Below are 13688 nucleotides of genomic sequence, written 5' to 3'. Positions count from 1 at the left end.
TTTTCCTCTCATTTCCAGCTACTGTGATTATGAGAATGTTTGCAAAATATATTTAAAATTGTTAATAAGAAATTTATCAGGAACTCTATACATTATTATATACTCACAAATGAGAGAGATGGTTGAGAAAAAAAGAGCACTTACAGGGCAAGGACCCATGAAAAGAATGAGAGAAAGGTAACACAAAATTACGTTTTTGTCTAAAAGGTGTTCTCACTCTCACCCATATCATTTCAAAATGAAATGATAAAGATATCACAATCCAGCTGACTCTACCCCAAGGTAAACATTCAAAACAACAGATATTAGTATATATCTAACATAATAAATACCTCTACCAGATTTTTGCTTGAATTAAAATGAATTTGTTATATTAAAGGGAGCCTGTTGACCACAGCACACCCACACGCCAGCATGCTCAGCAAGTGACACGTGTTGTCCAGCAGCGAACCTACACAGATGTGGGGGGCACCAGTCCCTCTCCAGGTCGTTACCAGAACGAGCCACCTTCAAGCCCTCGGCTCCAACCAAAGCGTTCTTCGTCTACACAACGTGAACTCATGTATGGCACTGTTGATACTCAGCATCGCCCTGCCCGCTCTCCCTCCCCCATGAGACACCCTGATCCTTCTCCTAGGGTAGCCCATCGATCTGTGGTACAGAAGGATACTTACTATGAATCAAAGGGTAGCAGCACCCCAAAACAAGAGCGCTATCGAGACAAATCACCAACAAACCGTCGTCTGCAAAAGGAGCTGTACTATGAGACCTCTAAATCTTCCACACCAATTCCCCCATCTCCACAACATGATCGCTATAGAGAGACCTCTCCCCCATCACAGAGAAGAGGAACTTCACCAGTTAGGCCTCTAAATCAGAGCCCACCTGATCTATACACAGGCCAGCCAGCTGGGTCATCCAGCAGGATCACAACTGTTCGTACATATAATTACAACAATACTGGAAATTCTGGTCCTTCACCAGTGCCTCCTGTATCACATTCTACTGCACCACTGCCATGCCCTACTCCAAGATATACCGACCACAGCACTCAAGTTGTAGAGCTGACTCCATCACCTTCACCTGTCATCAACTATAGTCCAGCCCCACAAACCTCATCAGGAACAAAGGTTACCACCACAGTAAGAACATATACATATGAGCATCCTGGTCAGCCAGGAATAAATCATACATATCCACCTGGAACAAATCAGTCATATCAAACAGGAACAGCCCCACAATATCTGCCGGGAACAAACCAACCACACCCACCTGGAACAGTCCAATCATATTCTGAAAATTACAGCCCTACAGAGCATCCCAGTGAGCGCACATTGACATACCAAGTGTCACCCCGAGAGAAGGAGCCCCTGACTGAACCACCCCCAACTGTCATCACCTACAAATATTCCAGCCACTCATCACACAGTACCAGCTCCAAGTTTCCAACACAACCAGAGGAACAGCAACCCTTATTGCCACGACCCTTCCCCACCCCTTCACCCACGCCAGCACCCAATACCAACAGCCAGCCACCGAAGAGACTAGATGACCTCATGGCCTCCTTCTCAGACACTGAGGTAAGTGACAATTTTATAATATTGTGTGGGAACCCAAACATACTAACACCCAGCTTCGTCTGTCTAACAGACAGCATTCAACTTCTGCTCAAGCCAAGTCAATGTCACATTCAAAGTCAAAGTCACATTGCAACTGACGGTCAGTCACTCTGTCTATCTTGGTGTCGAGCCCCAGCTGGGGCTCATGACCAGATGTTTTCTTCTTTGTGAAAGTTGCTATGTCACATTGCGGCCAGCACTCGATGTCCAGCCCGCCTGTAGGTCATCACGTGTGCTAGCCAATCAGTGCTCACAATCGTAACTGCAACTTTAGCTCCACCCAACAATCATGGTATAAAAGATGGAGCTCAAAGCTCGTTATTATCAGTTCTTCGATCCTCCTCACTATGACAAAGACAGCTAACGCAGCTACTCTGACATCATGAAGCAGCAGCAGCTCTCCAGCAATTGCACCGAGACAACGACTCTGTCATCTCTCGCACCATAGGCAGCTGTTCCTACTGGCACACGCAGCACCACATCACTGGCCAGCCAGACCAGCTGAACGGCCGTAAAGACCTGGTCTGCTACAAAGCAGCAAACGCTACTAGTGCAAGCATGACCGAACAAACGGCCCTTTTCAGGGCCCGCAAACTTTTTACGCGGTTGCCTATTAGACCATCAACATCCCACAATTGTTTTATCATTGTTATGTGGCACAAAGTAATGCCACATTGTGTGGGAAGAGAAGAAGAAATGCAGTACATTTTAAATACTGTCACATATTTGGGGTTGGCATGTCTAATAATAATGGGTTTTGGATTTGATGATTAGAGTTACTGGCACTTCTTACAAGTACAGTCAATTATGACAGCTCACAAACAATGACTGTCTATGATTCGCTCCATTCCTTACTGCACTACAAGTGTCTACAGCAACAAATGACAAATGACTACTCACATTGAACTCCCGCTGAATGCTGTATAAAGAAAATCTTACGAATGAATCATGACTCCTTTATAATATGCAGGCAGTCAGAATATAAGTCGCCATAACAAAATAGTTTGCTCATTTTGTTATTTGTTTTGTTCATTGCTACAAAATGTAGCAGCCTGCTACTAACCAACAGAGGTCCTATGTTGACTGCGTCACCCCAAGAATGTGTTTACTAAGCGTTTTCTGGAAATGGACTATTCTGGCTTTCAGGTATCACGTCACAATATAAATAAGTTATATTGTAGCATGTTCTTCTATAGACAAGAATCTAATAATGTAACCCGAGCATGCCCATCTAGATATTATTATTTATTTTCTGTCCAAATATTCATAATGATAATTAAAAATGTCTAGGAATCTCTACTTTTGAACAGTGTGTGCATTAGTTGGCATTAGGATACCTGCTACATTTATAATTTGCCATAAAAATATCCCTGTTAGGTTTATGTTGACAGCAGTGAAATTTGATTAGTAATTATTTATTATAATGTTGTATTTTAGCGTCCTGTTGCACTGATTTTCATCCATGATATGTATACAGTGGCACCCACAAGACACGGTTTACACAGAATATAAGAAAAACGACCCCATAGTGGAAGAACCACACGCAAGTTTTAATTAAGACACATAAGATGAATAATCTTAACAAGTTTTAGTGTGTGTAAATTTATTATAGTTGACAAATACGCACTTTTAAAATACTTTTATAAAGACATATAAAGGCAAGCAATGCAACAGATTAGCCTAATTAGGGCACCTGATGATGGCACTATATTGCCGAAACATGTCGTGAAGTAACAGGTGAAATTGAGTGCACTACAAGACGGCCACTGTATACATATCATGGATTATTTATTATATTAATCTATGTTATGTGACTGGCTGATTTTAATAAATTATTACATACTATATTGCAATATGTCAAGTTATGCAATATTTAGTATTATATGATCAAAATAATACACAATCCTCTGTCATTTTGTGCCTTTTAATTCTTATGGAAATTTATAATATGTTTATTCAGTTTTACTGAATGTTATTTATTTCGAAAGATAATGTCACTTGTATGAGTGTGACTGTAGATGGGGTTTGCATTAGTAATGAAATTTATTGAACTCTTATACAACTCATACTATACTTCACAAATCACTATAGGACACATTAGGTCTTCTCAGCATGTTACAGTATTCACTAGCCATCGCTTCGTAGTGGCTTCCAATGGCAGTCATTTCCTTTCCTCTGAGTTTCTGAACTGTCCCTGGCATCATCTACTGGCTTCTAACAGCAACAGCTCACAATAGACTTCAGCAGTTCTCCAACTCACTGCTTGTATCTTGTCCTGCTTATAACATCTTGGCATGGTCTGCATAGAAAATACCGTTCCTCTGTTGCAGCGCAATCACTGCCGTGGAAACATGATTGTTTGCAGAGCCACTACTCAGCAACGGCTATTGTATAGTTATTTATTTCGTGGTAGTTGCCTAGAAACAGGTCTGCATGTCACAATGTGAATGATATGTAAAGTACAATTTTATTATATTTCAAATATGGAATGAGTTTAAGGAAACCTGCTTGAAGGTGAACTATGTGCCAAAACAAAACAAATAGAAACTACATAAACTGCATTCATATGTACAAATGGACTAAAAGACGAATTTCAGCAAGAGTTACAGCATGTACAGGTAAGTACTTCTTTAAAAACAATTACCCAATCTGAAACTGTTCCTTAATTCTGTCGCTTGGTAAGTTTACTCAGACTTTTAAATAATGTAACAGTCTTTGGGTTAAAAATGGAACATTGATGTACTGAATCCTGGAACCATAAAATTACATATTTATGTCACCTTTCTTAATTATAAGGAGACATGTTAGTTTCAATCATGTTTTCTTGCACTTATGATTGCAGTTTCTTGAATGGGTGAATTTGTTTGTTATTTTACAATGTTCATTTGATAGAAAATATCACATAGTACATGAAGTGGCAGGATGGTTATGCATGATGAAATGAAAGAGATCATAAAGGAAGCAATAATTTACTTAGGCTTCTAATCTGGTGTTTGCCAGGAGGTTTGAGAAACATAAAATTCTGTCGGGATAGTTGATGCCCATTACAAATCATGCACATGACCACTTTAGTTGACCTACTTTATATCTTGATTAGAGATTTTAAGACATACTTTTCTGTTTCTTATTCTACCTTTCAAAATAGTTGTAAATAATTATGTGAGATCCAACATGTAAATATTCATAAACTGTTTTTAAATCTCTATTTCATGAGAATAACTTCACATGTGTGATTCCTAAGATTAGTAACAGCCCATCCTCTCCTGAATAAGAAGAGAATCCACAAGGTTAAAAAAAAATGTAAATATTTAAATAAAGTGACAAAGCAAAAATATAAAATACAATGCAATTAACATAACTAAATTTGCCTTAGAGTACAAGACAGAGTTCTTTCATAACCTATATTACTAGACAATGTTGCAACCCAAAAGATCACAATATAAATGTTAATTGTCATGGAAACTTCAAATCTTACATGTGATACTCTAAAGTCTAATTTATGAAGTCCATTAGAAAGTGTATGTACTGTATAAGCAGACAGGTTCATAAACTGTTTCTATTCCAGTCAACACATCATTATCCCACCGAGAAACATACACATCAGTCACCACCACCCTATGCAGAAGGCATTAATGGAGTTGCCGTAGTGACACCTACACCAAATGCTACTGCTAAAACTGCTTTGTCAGCTGCAGTCACAACATCAGCAGCAGTAAAAGATAGGCCAAAAACAAAGAACATCACTGGGCCACCAGTCTACTACCCACCTGGGGTGGAGTTATTTGCCAAGAAAGAGGAATCTTTGGCAACACAGGTCAGCACTAATACTAACATGAAAAGCATAAATTATAGGGAACTTATTTCTTAAGATATATACAGGACTGGAAATGGATGTAAATCTTATAGTAGCCATCTGTTTAGTTCCAGAATGCTTCATTTTAGGGAAGCACTTTTCAGTGTCTTAAAATATCATAAATATTTTTCCTGGCGACAAAACATATAGGAATGGATTTCATAAACCTGCAGTGTAATAATTTCCTTTTAATGTGTGTTGATCACTCCCCTGGGGCTTTTCTGCCGATCTGGGGGCATCTACCTAGTTCTGCTGTGTAAAGTCTGCCTTGTTCTGGAAAGCTATTTCCACTTCTGGGTAAAATGTTCATTTATCTTCATCTCATTGCTGTACATAGTGCAATACTTTTAAGAGTGATTTAATCAAGAAGGGTGAGATGGAAAACCACAAGGGAAATTATCACTCAGGAGACTTCAGTATAGAAGGGAGAATAATATTAAAAGACTGTAAAACGAACTATTTGATGTTCCCATCAAAGTAACTTTCAATAATTCACTATACAAAGTATATTATAAAATTTTCAAAATCAGTTACAGGTACTGTATCTAAGAAATCTTGACTCCATTACCTCCCAGTTCTTCCCCCATATGAAGTCTTTGTGTTCCATCAGCAATTCTGAGAAGTGTGTACCAGGGTATTGATAAATAGTGATTATGTCATTAGTGATCATTATGTGATGAAATTAACTTAACTAAGTAATTAAATGCAAATAACCAGTGCCATTTGGCCACCTTCATGCTTGTCAAACAGTGAATAACTACTTAGCCGATTAATTGCCCAAACAAATATCTCCATGACAGGGCTTTCTTTGTGTAGCTTACTGTTGCTCAATTTGTCAGTAATTTCTTGGTTTGTATGGAATTTTAAAGCTTTATAAGTTCACCACTGAACTCTATGTTCAACCAATTCACACCAAATAGCATTCTCACTACTCATTTCTCTAAGATCCATTTTAATATTGTTCAGCCACCTATGTCTACCCCTCAACAGTGAGGTTTTCCAACAGGCAATTTGTACAAATTCCTTGTTTGACCTACATTTGCTATGTGTTCCACCTATATCATCCTCACAATAAAATATGAATAGTTCAAATAAATGAGATCCTTATTATGCATTTTTCTCCATTCTCCATTTCCTCTGTATCAGGCCCAAATATGCTTCTCAGCACGTTGCTGTACTTCAGTCTGTTAACTACGAGTGTAATGCCATTCAGTGGGTAGTCTCAGTATTTGTCATGAAAGTTCTTTTACACTTAACTTCCCTTCCTTTCAGTCCTACACACTATCAAATCATGCCCTGAGGCTGACATTTAATGCCATTTCACATGAATAACACAGAACAGTCAATGTAACATTCTCCTTCATACAGTACTAGCAAATCTGCTTGACAGCCTAGGAGTAATACACACATATATGAAAATAAAAATTATAATAAATAATCTACCAATGGTGGAAGATAATTTGGGGTTTCCCATGTATCCTACCAACATCAGGAGATATTCTGGGTTTTCCACCATATCCTAGTAATGGCAAATGGTTTGGATTTTTTTTCAGTATCTTATGAACAGCACAAAGTAGTTTGATTTCCCCCTTACTCTATCATCGTTGTCAAGATCCCATGCCTTTCCTACAGAAGATGTAATGGAGAAATAATTTGGGTTTGACTTGAATCCGTCATGTTTTCAAATGACTGAGACCTCCTAAGGGAGGTCTTCTATCATCATGCCAGATTTGGCCAAATAGATACAATGGTGTAGAAATGCATGAAGAACATGTAGAGGTTTATTTAAAAAACTTCACATACTACCAATCCCATGTGTATATTTGCTCTCATTAAGGACATTTATTGTTAATAATTTGGATAAGTTTCAAACCAATAACTCTGTATATGTCACTGGTACAAGAAGGAATGACCACCTTCATATACCTACAACACATTTATCATCCTACCAGAGAGGGTTGTATTTTTCAGGCGTCAAGCTATTTAACACTTTGCCATCAATTATCTCAGCTTTAAAATATGATAAAAATCAATTTAGGTTTGTTTTAAGAAATTATTTGCAGAGTAACTCATTTTACTCTATTGATGAATTTGTCACGCATGCAAGGGGCTCAAATGTTAAGAGTTAATAAATGGTCTGTGTGCTTGTATTATACGTTGTTGAGACTTGCTTGTTGTGTGGCAGTATGTATGATGTCTGTTTTTGTTATGAATTTGAATATGTTACAATGAACCTGTACTGATGATATGGCTTGCCAACGTATGTGGAATGGCAAGGTGCGCAATTGCGCAGCATAGAGTTGTTATGGTTGGAAATATGAGGGATTTCGTTCAGGGTCGAATGTGGCAGTGGTTTTTCCACGGCCTATGTGTGTTGTCTTGATAAACTTGTGCTCTCTGCGTGAGGCCTGATTATATACTTTATTGGATCAAGGATGTATGATGTGTAGTCATCATGTGAGGTGATTGGCTACATGAAGTGAAAATAAATGTAAACAAACAGATACATGCTCTTCTTTATATATATTCTTTACGCATTTCCACACCATTTTACCTATTTTGACCTAACAGAAGATACCATGTTCTAATATAATCATTATTAAAAGCTGTGCAAAATGTTTTATTTCTTGTTGCAGGGAAAGAAGGAAAGTGGTCGATATGAGTATGAATATGGAAAAGATAGCAAGAGCAAGAGTAGTAGCTCAGGTGGGGCAGCTGTTGTGCCTGTTTGCTTGCCTCTGTGCTGTGCCATGCCTTGTGTCATCATGTGAGCTCTATGATATAAGCACAGAAATATAATGAATCTGGCATCATACACAATATGTGCAATAATAATCTTAACACATATGTTAACCTTGTATTACCAGAAGACAGCCTCAACCTTGCAGCAAATAAGGAAATATGTACTTTGTATTTATACGGAACACTAAATTTGTGATTGGATTCTCTGGAATCAATGTCCAGGTTTTCTGAAAATCATTCTTCACAAGTTCAGCCATATAATGCAATAAGGCCTGCATGAGACAAGATGTGCATCATCAGTAGGATGATATACTTGGTTTGTTATCATCATACATGGTCAAAGTTGAGCTCAGGCCCTCTGAAACAAAGTATTTTATACCTGGACACATATATTTAAGTGCTCCGACACCAACAGATTTTGAGCATCTGATGATGGAGTTTCTGAAATATCAGAATTTAATTTAACAGTGATAGGCCTTACAGTTAAAATGGTAAAAAGGAAGTTTCCTTTGTGCTTAATGAAGCATATGTGGGGCAGTGGAGGTACAGATCCACATATTCTCAACCTTGGTGCTAGATTAAAGTCAGTAGTCAGCTTCATGCTCTCACCATTTTACCCCTGGGCAAAGAAGCCCCACCCCATATCCAGTGGACAGGAGGGTGGGTGGGCCCCAGAGCGGATGTATTTTTCTAAAAATCTCTGCTCCTGCCAAGCACTGAACCTTGGTCATCCAGCACATAGCCTAGTCATTAAGTGATTGAGCCTTACTGGCTTCAGTCCAGCACTTCACAGAGTAATTTGCTGTGTCCTTACCTCACTATTAAATACTTTGATCCATTTTCTCAATCCTTTTCTTCATCTGATGATGCAGCTTGAAGCTCAAGGCTATGTAATGGTCACAAGTAAAATGTTCTAATTTGAAGCAAACTGATCTTCTAGGTGAGATTTGAGGCTTTCACGGCGGTGACTATGAAGAAAGCAGTCTTCTGGGATTTGGCACCGTGTATATGTGGTGTTAACCGACGTTTCGGAGGAACGTATCGCCCCCATCTTCAGGGTTGAAGAAGTATAAGTAAATCTGCAAGCGACAACATCGTGAGACACGGTCAAGCAGTCTGCTTGACCGTGTCTCACGGTGTTGTCGCTTGCAGATTTACTTATACTTCTTCAACCCTGAAGATGGGGGCGATACGTTCCTCCGAAACGTCGGTTAACACCACATATACACGGTGCCAAATCCCAGAAGACTGCTTTCTTCATGATCTTCTAGGTATTAAATAAATCCATGTTCACTTTTATCATGTATTTGATGTTTCACAAATTATCAACAATATTGCTATTGAACATATGCCAGAAATGAATACTTTACATGTTTGCTCTCTCATAATTACCATTTCTGGAATGCTAACTAGTCTTGCGCGGGGAAGTTTCTAAAATGAAACTATACTATGCTTCAGTTGATCCCACTTCAAAGGATATGGAAAATGCATTATGCATTGAAACTAAACTCATAATTCTCATTAACTGACAATGTATGAATGATATTTAACCCTTGTATGAAATCCTATGAAATTTTGTGTGCTTATATATTTACATTTGTAATGCATGTTTTATGCAAAAAAGTTGCAGAACATTATTTGTAAAATTGTCCAAGTCTTTACCAGTCATACATTTAGACTATATGTATTTGATCAACCAAAATCAAATTACATTTATTAATTAACACATTACAGTTCATGAAATCATTTACACACACTTAAATAAGAAATCGGATAAATGCTTCAGAAATTTATAAAATATCAAACTGGACAGAAAGGATTCTTAAAAATACAGTATTCTTTCTTGTAATATTAGTGTCCAGCCAAATGGGTATAACAGTGGGAAAGGTGATGAGTTTAACATACTAAGATTCCAGAAGTGTTTTATATATATAATACAGAGAAGGGGCCTGGTGTTCTGGGGTGAGGATTCCTATGATCAAGGCGTTAACTGTGACATCTAGATAGATTCAGCATAAGTTATGGGGATTACAAGGTTCTGATGTGGTTTGGGGCCCATGCTGAACTCTGCTGGCCACCATCAACTGTCACATCATTTTGGAGTAACGGCATCTGCCCATTTGTCACGTTCTTTTCCACAGATGATCAACATGGGAAGAAATGGACCCCCTTCTCCTGCTACAATGAGAATCTATAATTATATGCCAGAATTTCTTCCCCTAGATGGTAAAAACTCCCAGCATTTCTGATACACGTATATTGTAACAGTACTAAGAATATCAGGGATAGACAGCTGCACCAGTCATATATTTTCAGCATTGGAAATGCTTCTGACAAAAAATAAACTCAGTTCTGAAAGAGTGACACATATTTTCTTATATTAGCTGATACTATTATGAAAGGAAGTAAAATGGAAACACGTGAATATAAACAGTGATTTTATATGAATAAATTGGATAGGTTTGCGAAATGATTGTACTGAATTATAGAGAAGTGCAAGGTTGTGACAATCTCAAAAAACAGACGCTACAAGATAAAAATAATTTAATCAGTGTGATGTACCTATGGGACATATGGAAGGAAAGGCAGAGAGGCATAAAGGACAAAGGTCCTACAGCAGTAATTCTTAACTCTGGCCACTTTCATTAATAATACAGAAATGTCACAAGTAACTACATCGAAGGTGTTTCTAATTTTTGCTCAAATTTGGGGATTTTATTTCTGTGCATACTAGGAACATATTTAACGCTTATATATTATTTATTCACACCCAATAATCCAAACTCAATTCCTGAATAAAACTGTAATTTGAAGCACTATGTAGCCCTATAAAATGTTCCTCTTGTTTGTGAATATCGGCATTAGAATATCTGTAACACTGCATCATGGATTCCTTCTCTACAGAGCACAGAACTTCAGAAGCTAAATCAGAACCCATGCAGGGTTACAAGATGCCTGCCTTGCTTGCCTTGGACACATTATTCCAGTTATCACTACATGAGACTACCATGCTTCTACACTCTTGTCCACTGATCAGAGGTGCATGGTAATACTTTCAGTGAAAAAATGTATCCTCTTTCTAACCTGACAAGTAGTGTTACATAGTCCCTCATGCCTTGTTACTACTTAGTGAATTGCTGAAATTGTTTATTCCTGTTCCACCATAAACTTGGTACTAATGAACCAAGTCCAGCCAAAATGGCGGAAAATTGTGTGTGTGTTCATGTGCACGTATGCACATGTTCCTGCATGAGTAAGTTTAGAAGCATTTCAGCTTCCAAGGCCATTTAAAACCAACAAACTTTGTAATTTTTAGATATAAAACGGAAATATTCCATGATGTTGATCCTGCACTGTCATAGAACGCATGTAAAATTATGAGAACAAATTTTTTATGATGGTTATAAAACCGCTTATAGTATTTTGCATAAGGGAAACCAAAATCACATAATTTCAAAGTAAAACGTAATCAGGAGTTTTACAGCAGAAATGAGTCTGTACCATGCAGGAAAATATTCTAACATTAGCCCAAAAGTAATATTTGCTACTCAATACACACACATGCACCCACTCACACATGCACACACGCAGTTCCTCACTACTGGAGAAGCTATTACAGATACTGTTTTCATCCCAAGACAGCCGTCCATTATTCATATAGTTGCTAGAATTTAGGCATCTATTCAATACAATGTGCACTTCTTTTGTCTCAACTTAGCATTAAGAATTTAATTTCTTACATTTTTCTGTGAAATTTGTCAAAATAAGAATCATTGTTATATAGCACTCCATACATTTGGCAGAAGACTTTAATCTGTAATACATGGTGTGCTTTCTAGCACAGCATTTCAGCCATAACAGTAAGGGGTTTAAAAACAACTACTTTAATTTAGAATACCATATGTATTTGAATATAATTAATTATTTTCAAGCCAGTATCTGCCATACAGCCTCCACCATAAGAAGCTATGATGAATGCTTGAAAAAACAAATGTTGGGGCAATCTTAAAACATGAAGAGAAAGAACAGTATACCGTCCATGAATACTAGATAACTCAGAACTGAGTGTATAAGCACTTTAATTCTTCACATTACAGAAATAATTCTCACTATGTATATAAAAATGATTTTTCTACAAATAAAGTATGTTCTCTAATCTCATATCCAGTAATTATTTTCCTCTTCATACTAGTTTGTTTAAAGTTATTATAGTCAACTTCCAATTTAAGATTCATGTATTTAAGGTGTACACATTTATGGCTAATTTGCTTTGTTCCCAGACATAGATCCATATAAATAACACATAAGTCTGTTTTTCCAAACATGACAAATTTTCAGAATGTGTCGAGGGTACTGCTGGCTAGTAATGAGTCTGGTCAACTGTTACACAATATTTTGATTATGGTGATTATGCTCAGGGCAGGATGGGATATTCAAGATTAATGTTATATGGAGAAAACTGGATAATGAGGAACTCCATGATCCCTACTCTTACACTAATACTATCAGTGTCATTAAATAAAGTAGAAGAAGATTGGTGAGGCATGTAGCACTAACTTTGTGGTATATGGTATCCATGAGCAGCTGCCAGTTATTCATCTGAGGAAGAAATTCCATACTGAGGTTTCTGTCCACTGCTGTCACGGCAAACACACAGTGGCGAGTTCGCGAACTTTATTGTCAGACCTCATATAGTCCGACCGCGATTTAATGGTCCCTAGACCAGCATGCGTGTGACGTGGCAACCTCCAAATTGGGCAGAAGAAGGCAGCACTATTATCTGATCTTACTGCAAATGCAGCCAGGAGCAACGGTAGTGGACAAGTGTTTTCAAATAAAACACAACTGACAACGCGCCTGAGCAGCACGTGACTGTCGGCAATTTCGTGGTCCTGTCGTAAGGCGGCCAGCTGCTGCAAAGGATCGTGAAGACAGTCACTGCTATCGACCGTAAGATGTGTCGCAGGAATTTTATTACAGGATTACCATCCCTGCTACAGTACCGCAGTTTGGAAATCCCGGAGGGACTTAATGAATTATTCTGCGTATTTCGAATCGGGTAATGCTTCCTACCATTCAGTCCAGAACATTTTGTCTTCCCGTCTAATGTCCAGAAACATAAGAATTAGAATATAGTACAAAACTATAATTTTGCCTGTGGATCTGTATGGGTGTGAAACTTGGTCTCTAACATTAAGGAAGGAACATAGACTGAGGGTGTTGGAGAACAGGGTGATGAGGAGAATATTTTGTCAGAAGAGAGATGAAGTGACAGGAAGTTGGAGAAAACTGCATAATGAGGAGCTTCATAACTTGTACTCTTCTCCAAGTATAATTAGAATGATCAAGTCAAGGAGGATTAGGTAAGTAGGGCATATAGCACGAATGGGGGAACCGAGGAATGCATATAGGATATTAGTGGGAAAGACAGAAGGAAAGAGACCACTGGGAAGACCAAGGCGTAGGTGGTTGGA

General features: G+C 38.0%; 1 protein-coding gene across 3 annotated transcripts in view; it reads left to right on the top strand.

Moving 5' to 3' along the window:
* Nucleotides 1-8294, top strand: part of LOC111875339 (mucin-5AC) — a 60260-nt gene extending 51966 nt beyond the window's left edge. For all 3 annotated transcript variants that reach the window (XM_023871507.2, XM_023871508.2, XM_023871506.2), the window contains exons 7-9: nt 380-1580; nt 5185-5433; nt 8109-8294. In XM_023871507.2, the coding sequence (XP_023727275.1) occupies nt 380-1580; nt 5185-5433; nt 8109-8243 (1585 nt within the window). In that variant the 3' untranslated portion in view covers nt 8244-8294. The remainder of the gene's footprint in view (nt 1-379; nt 1581-5184; nt 5434-8108) is intronic.
* The last annotated feature ends 5394 nt before the right edge of the window (nt 8295-13688 follow it).

This window comes from Cryptotermes secundus, unplaced genomic scaffold (genome assembly GCF_002891405.2).
Source record: "Cryptotermes secundus unplaced genomic scaffold, Csec_1.0 scaffold2056, whole genome shotgun sequence".
NCBI classification, from domain to species: domain Eukaryota; kingdom Metazoa; phylum Arthropoda; class Insecta; order Blattodea; family Kalotermitidae; genus Cryptotermes; species Cryptotermes secundus.
Note: the sequence above shows the minus strand (reverse complement) of the source record. Positions and strands in the feature narration are given on the sequence as shown.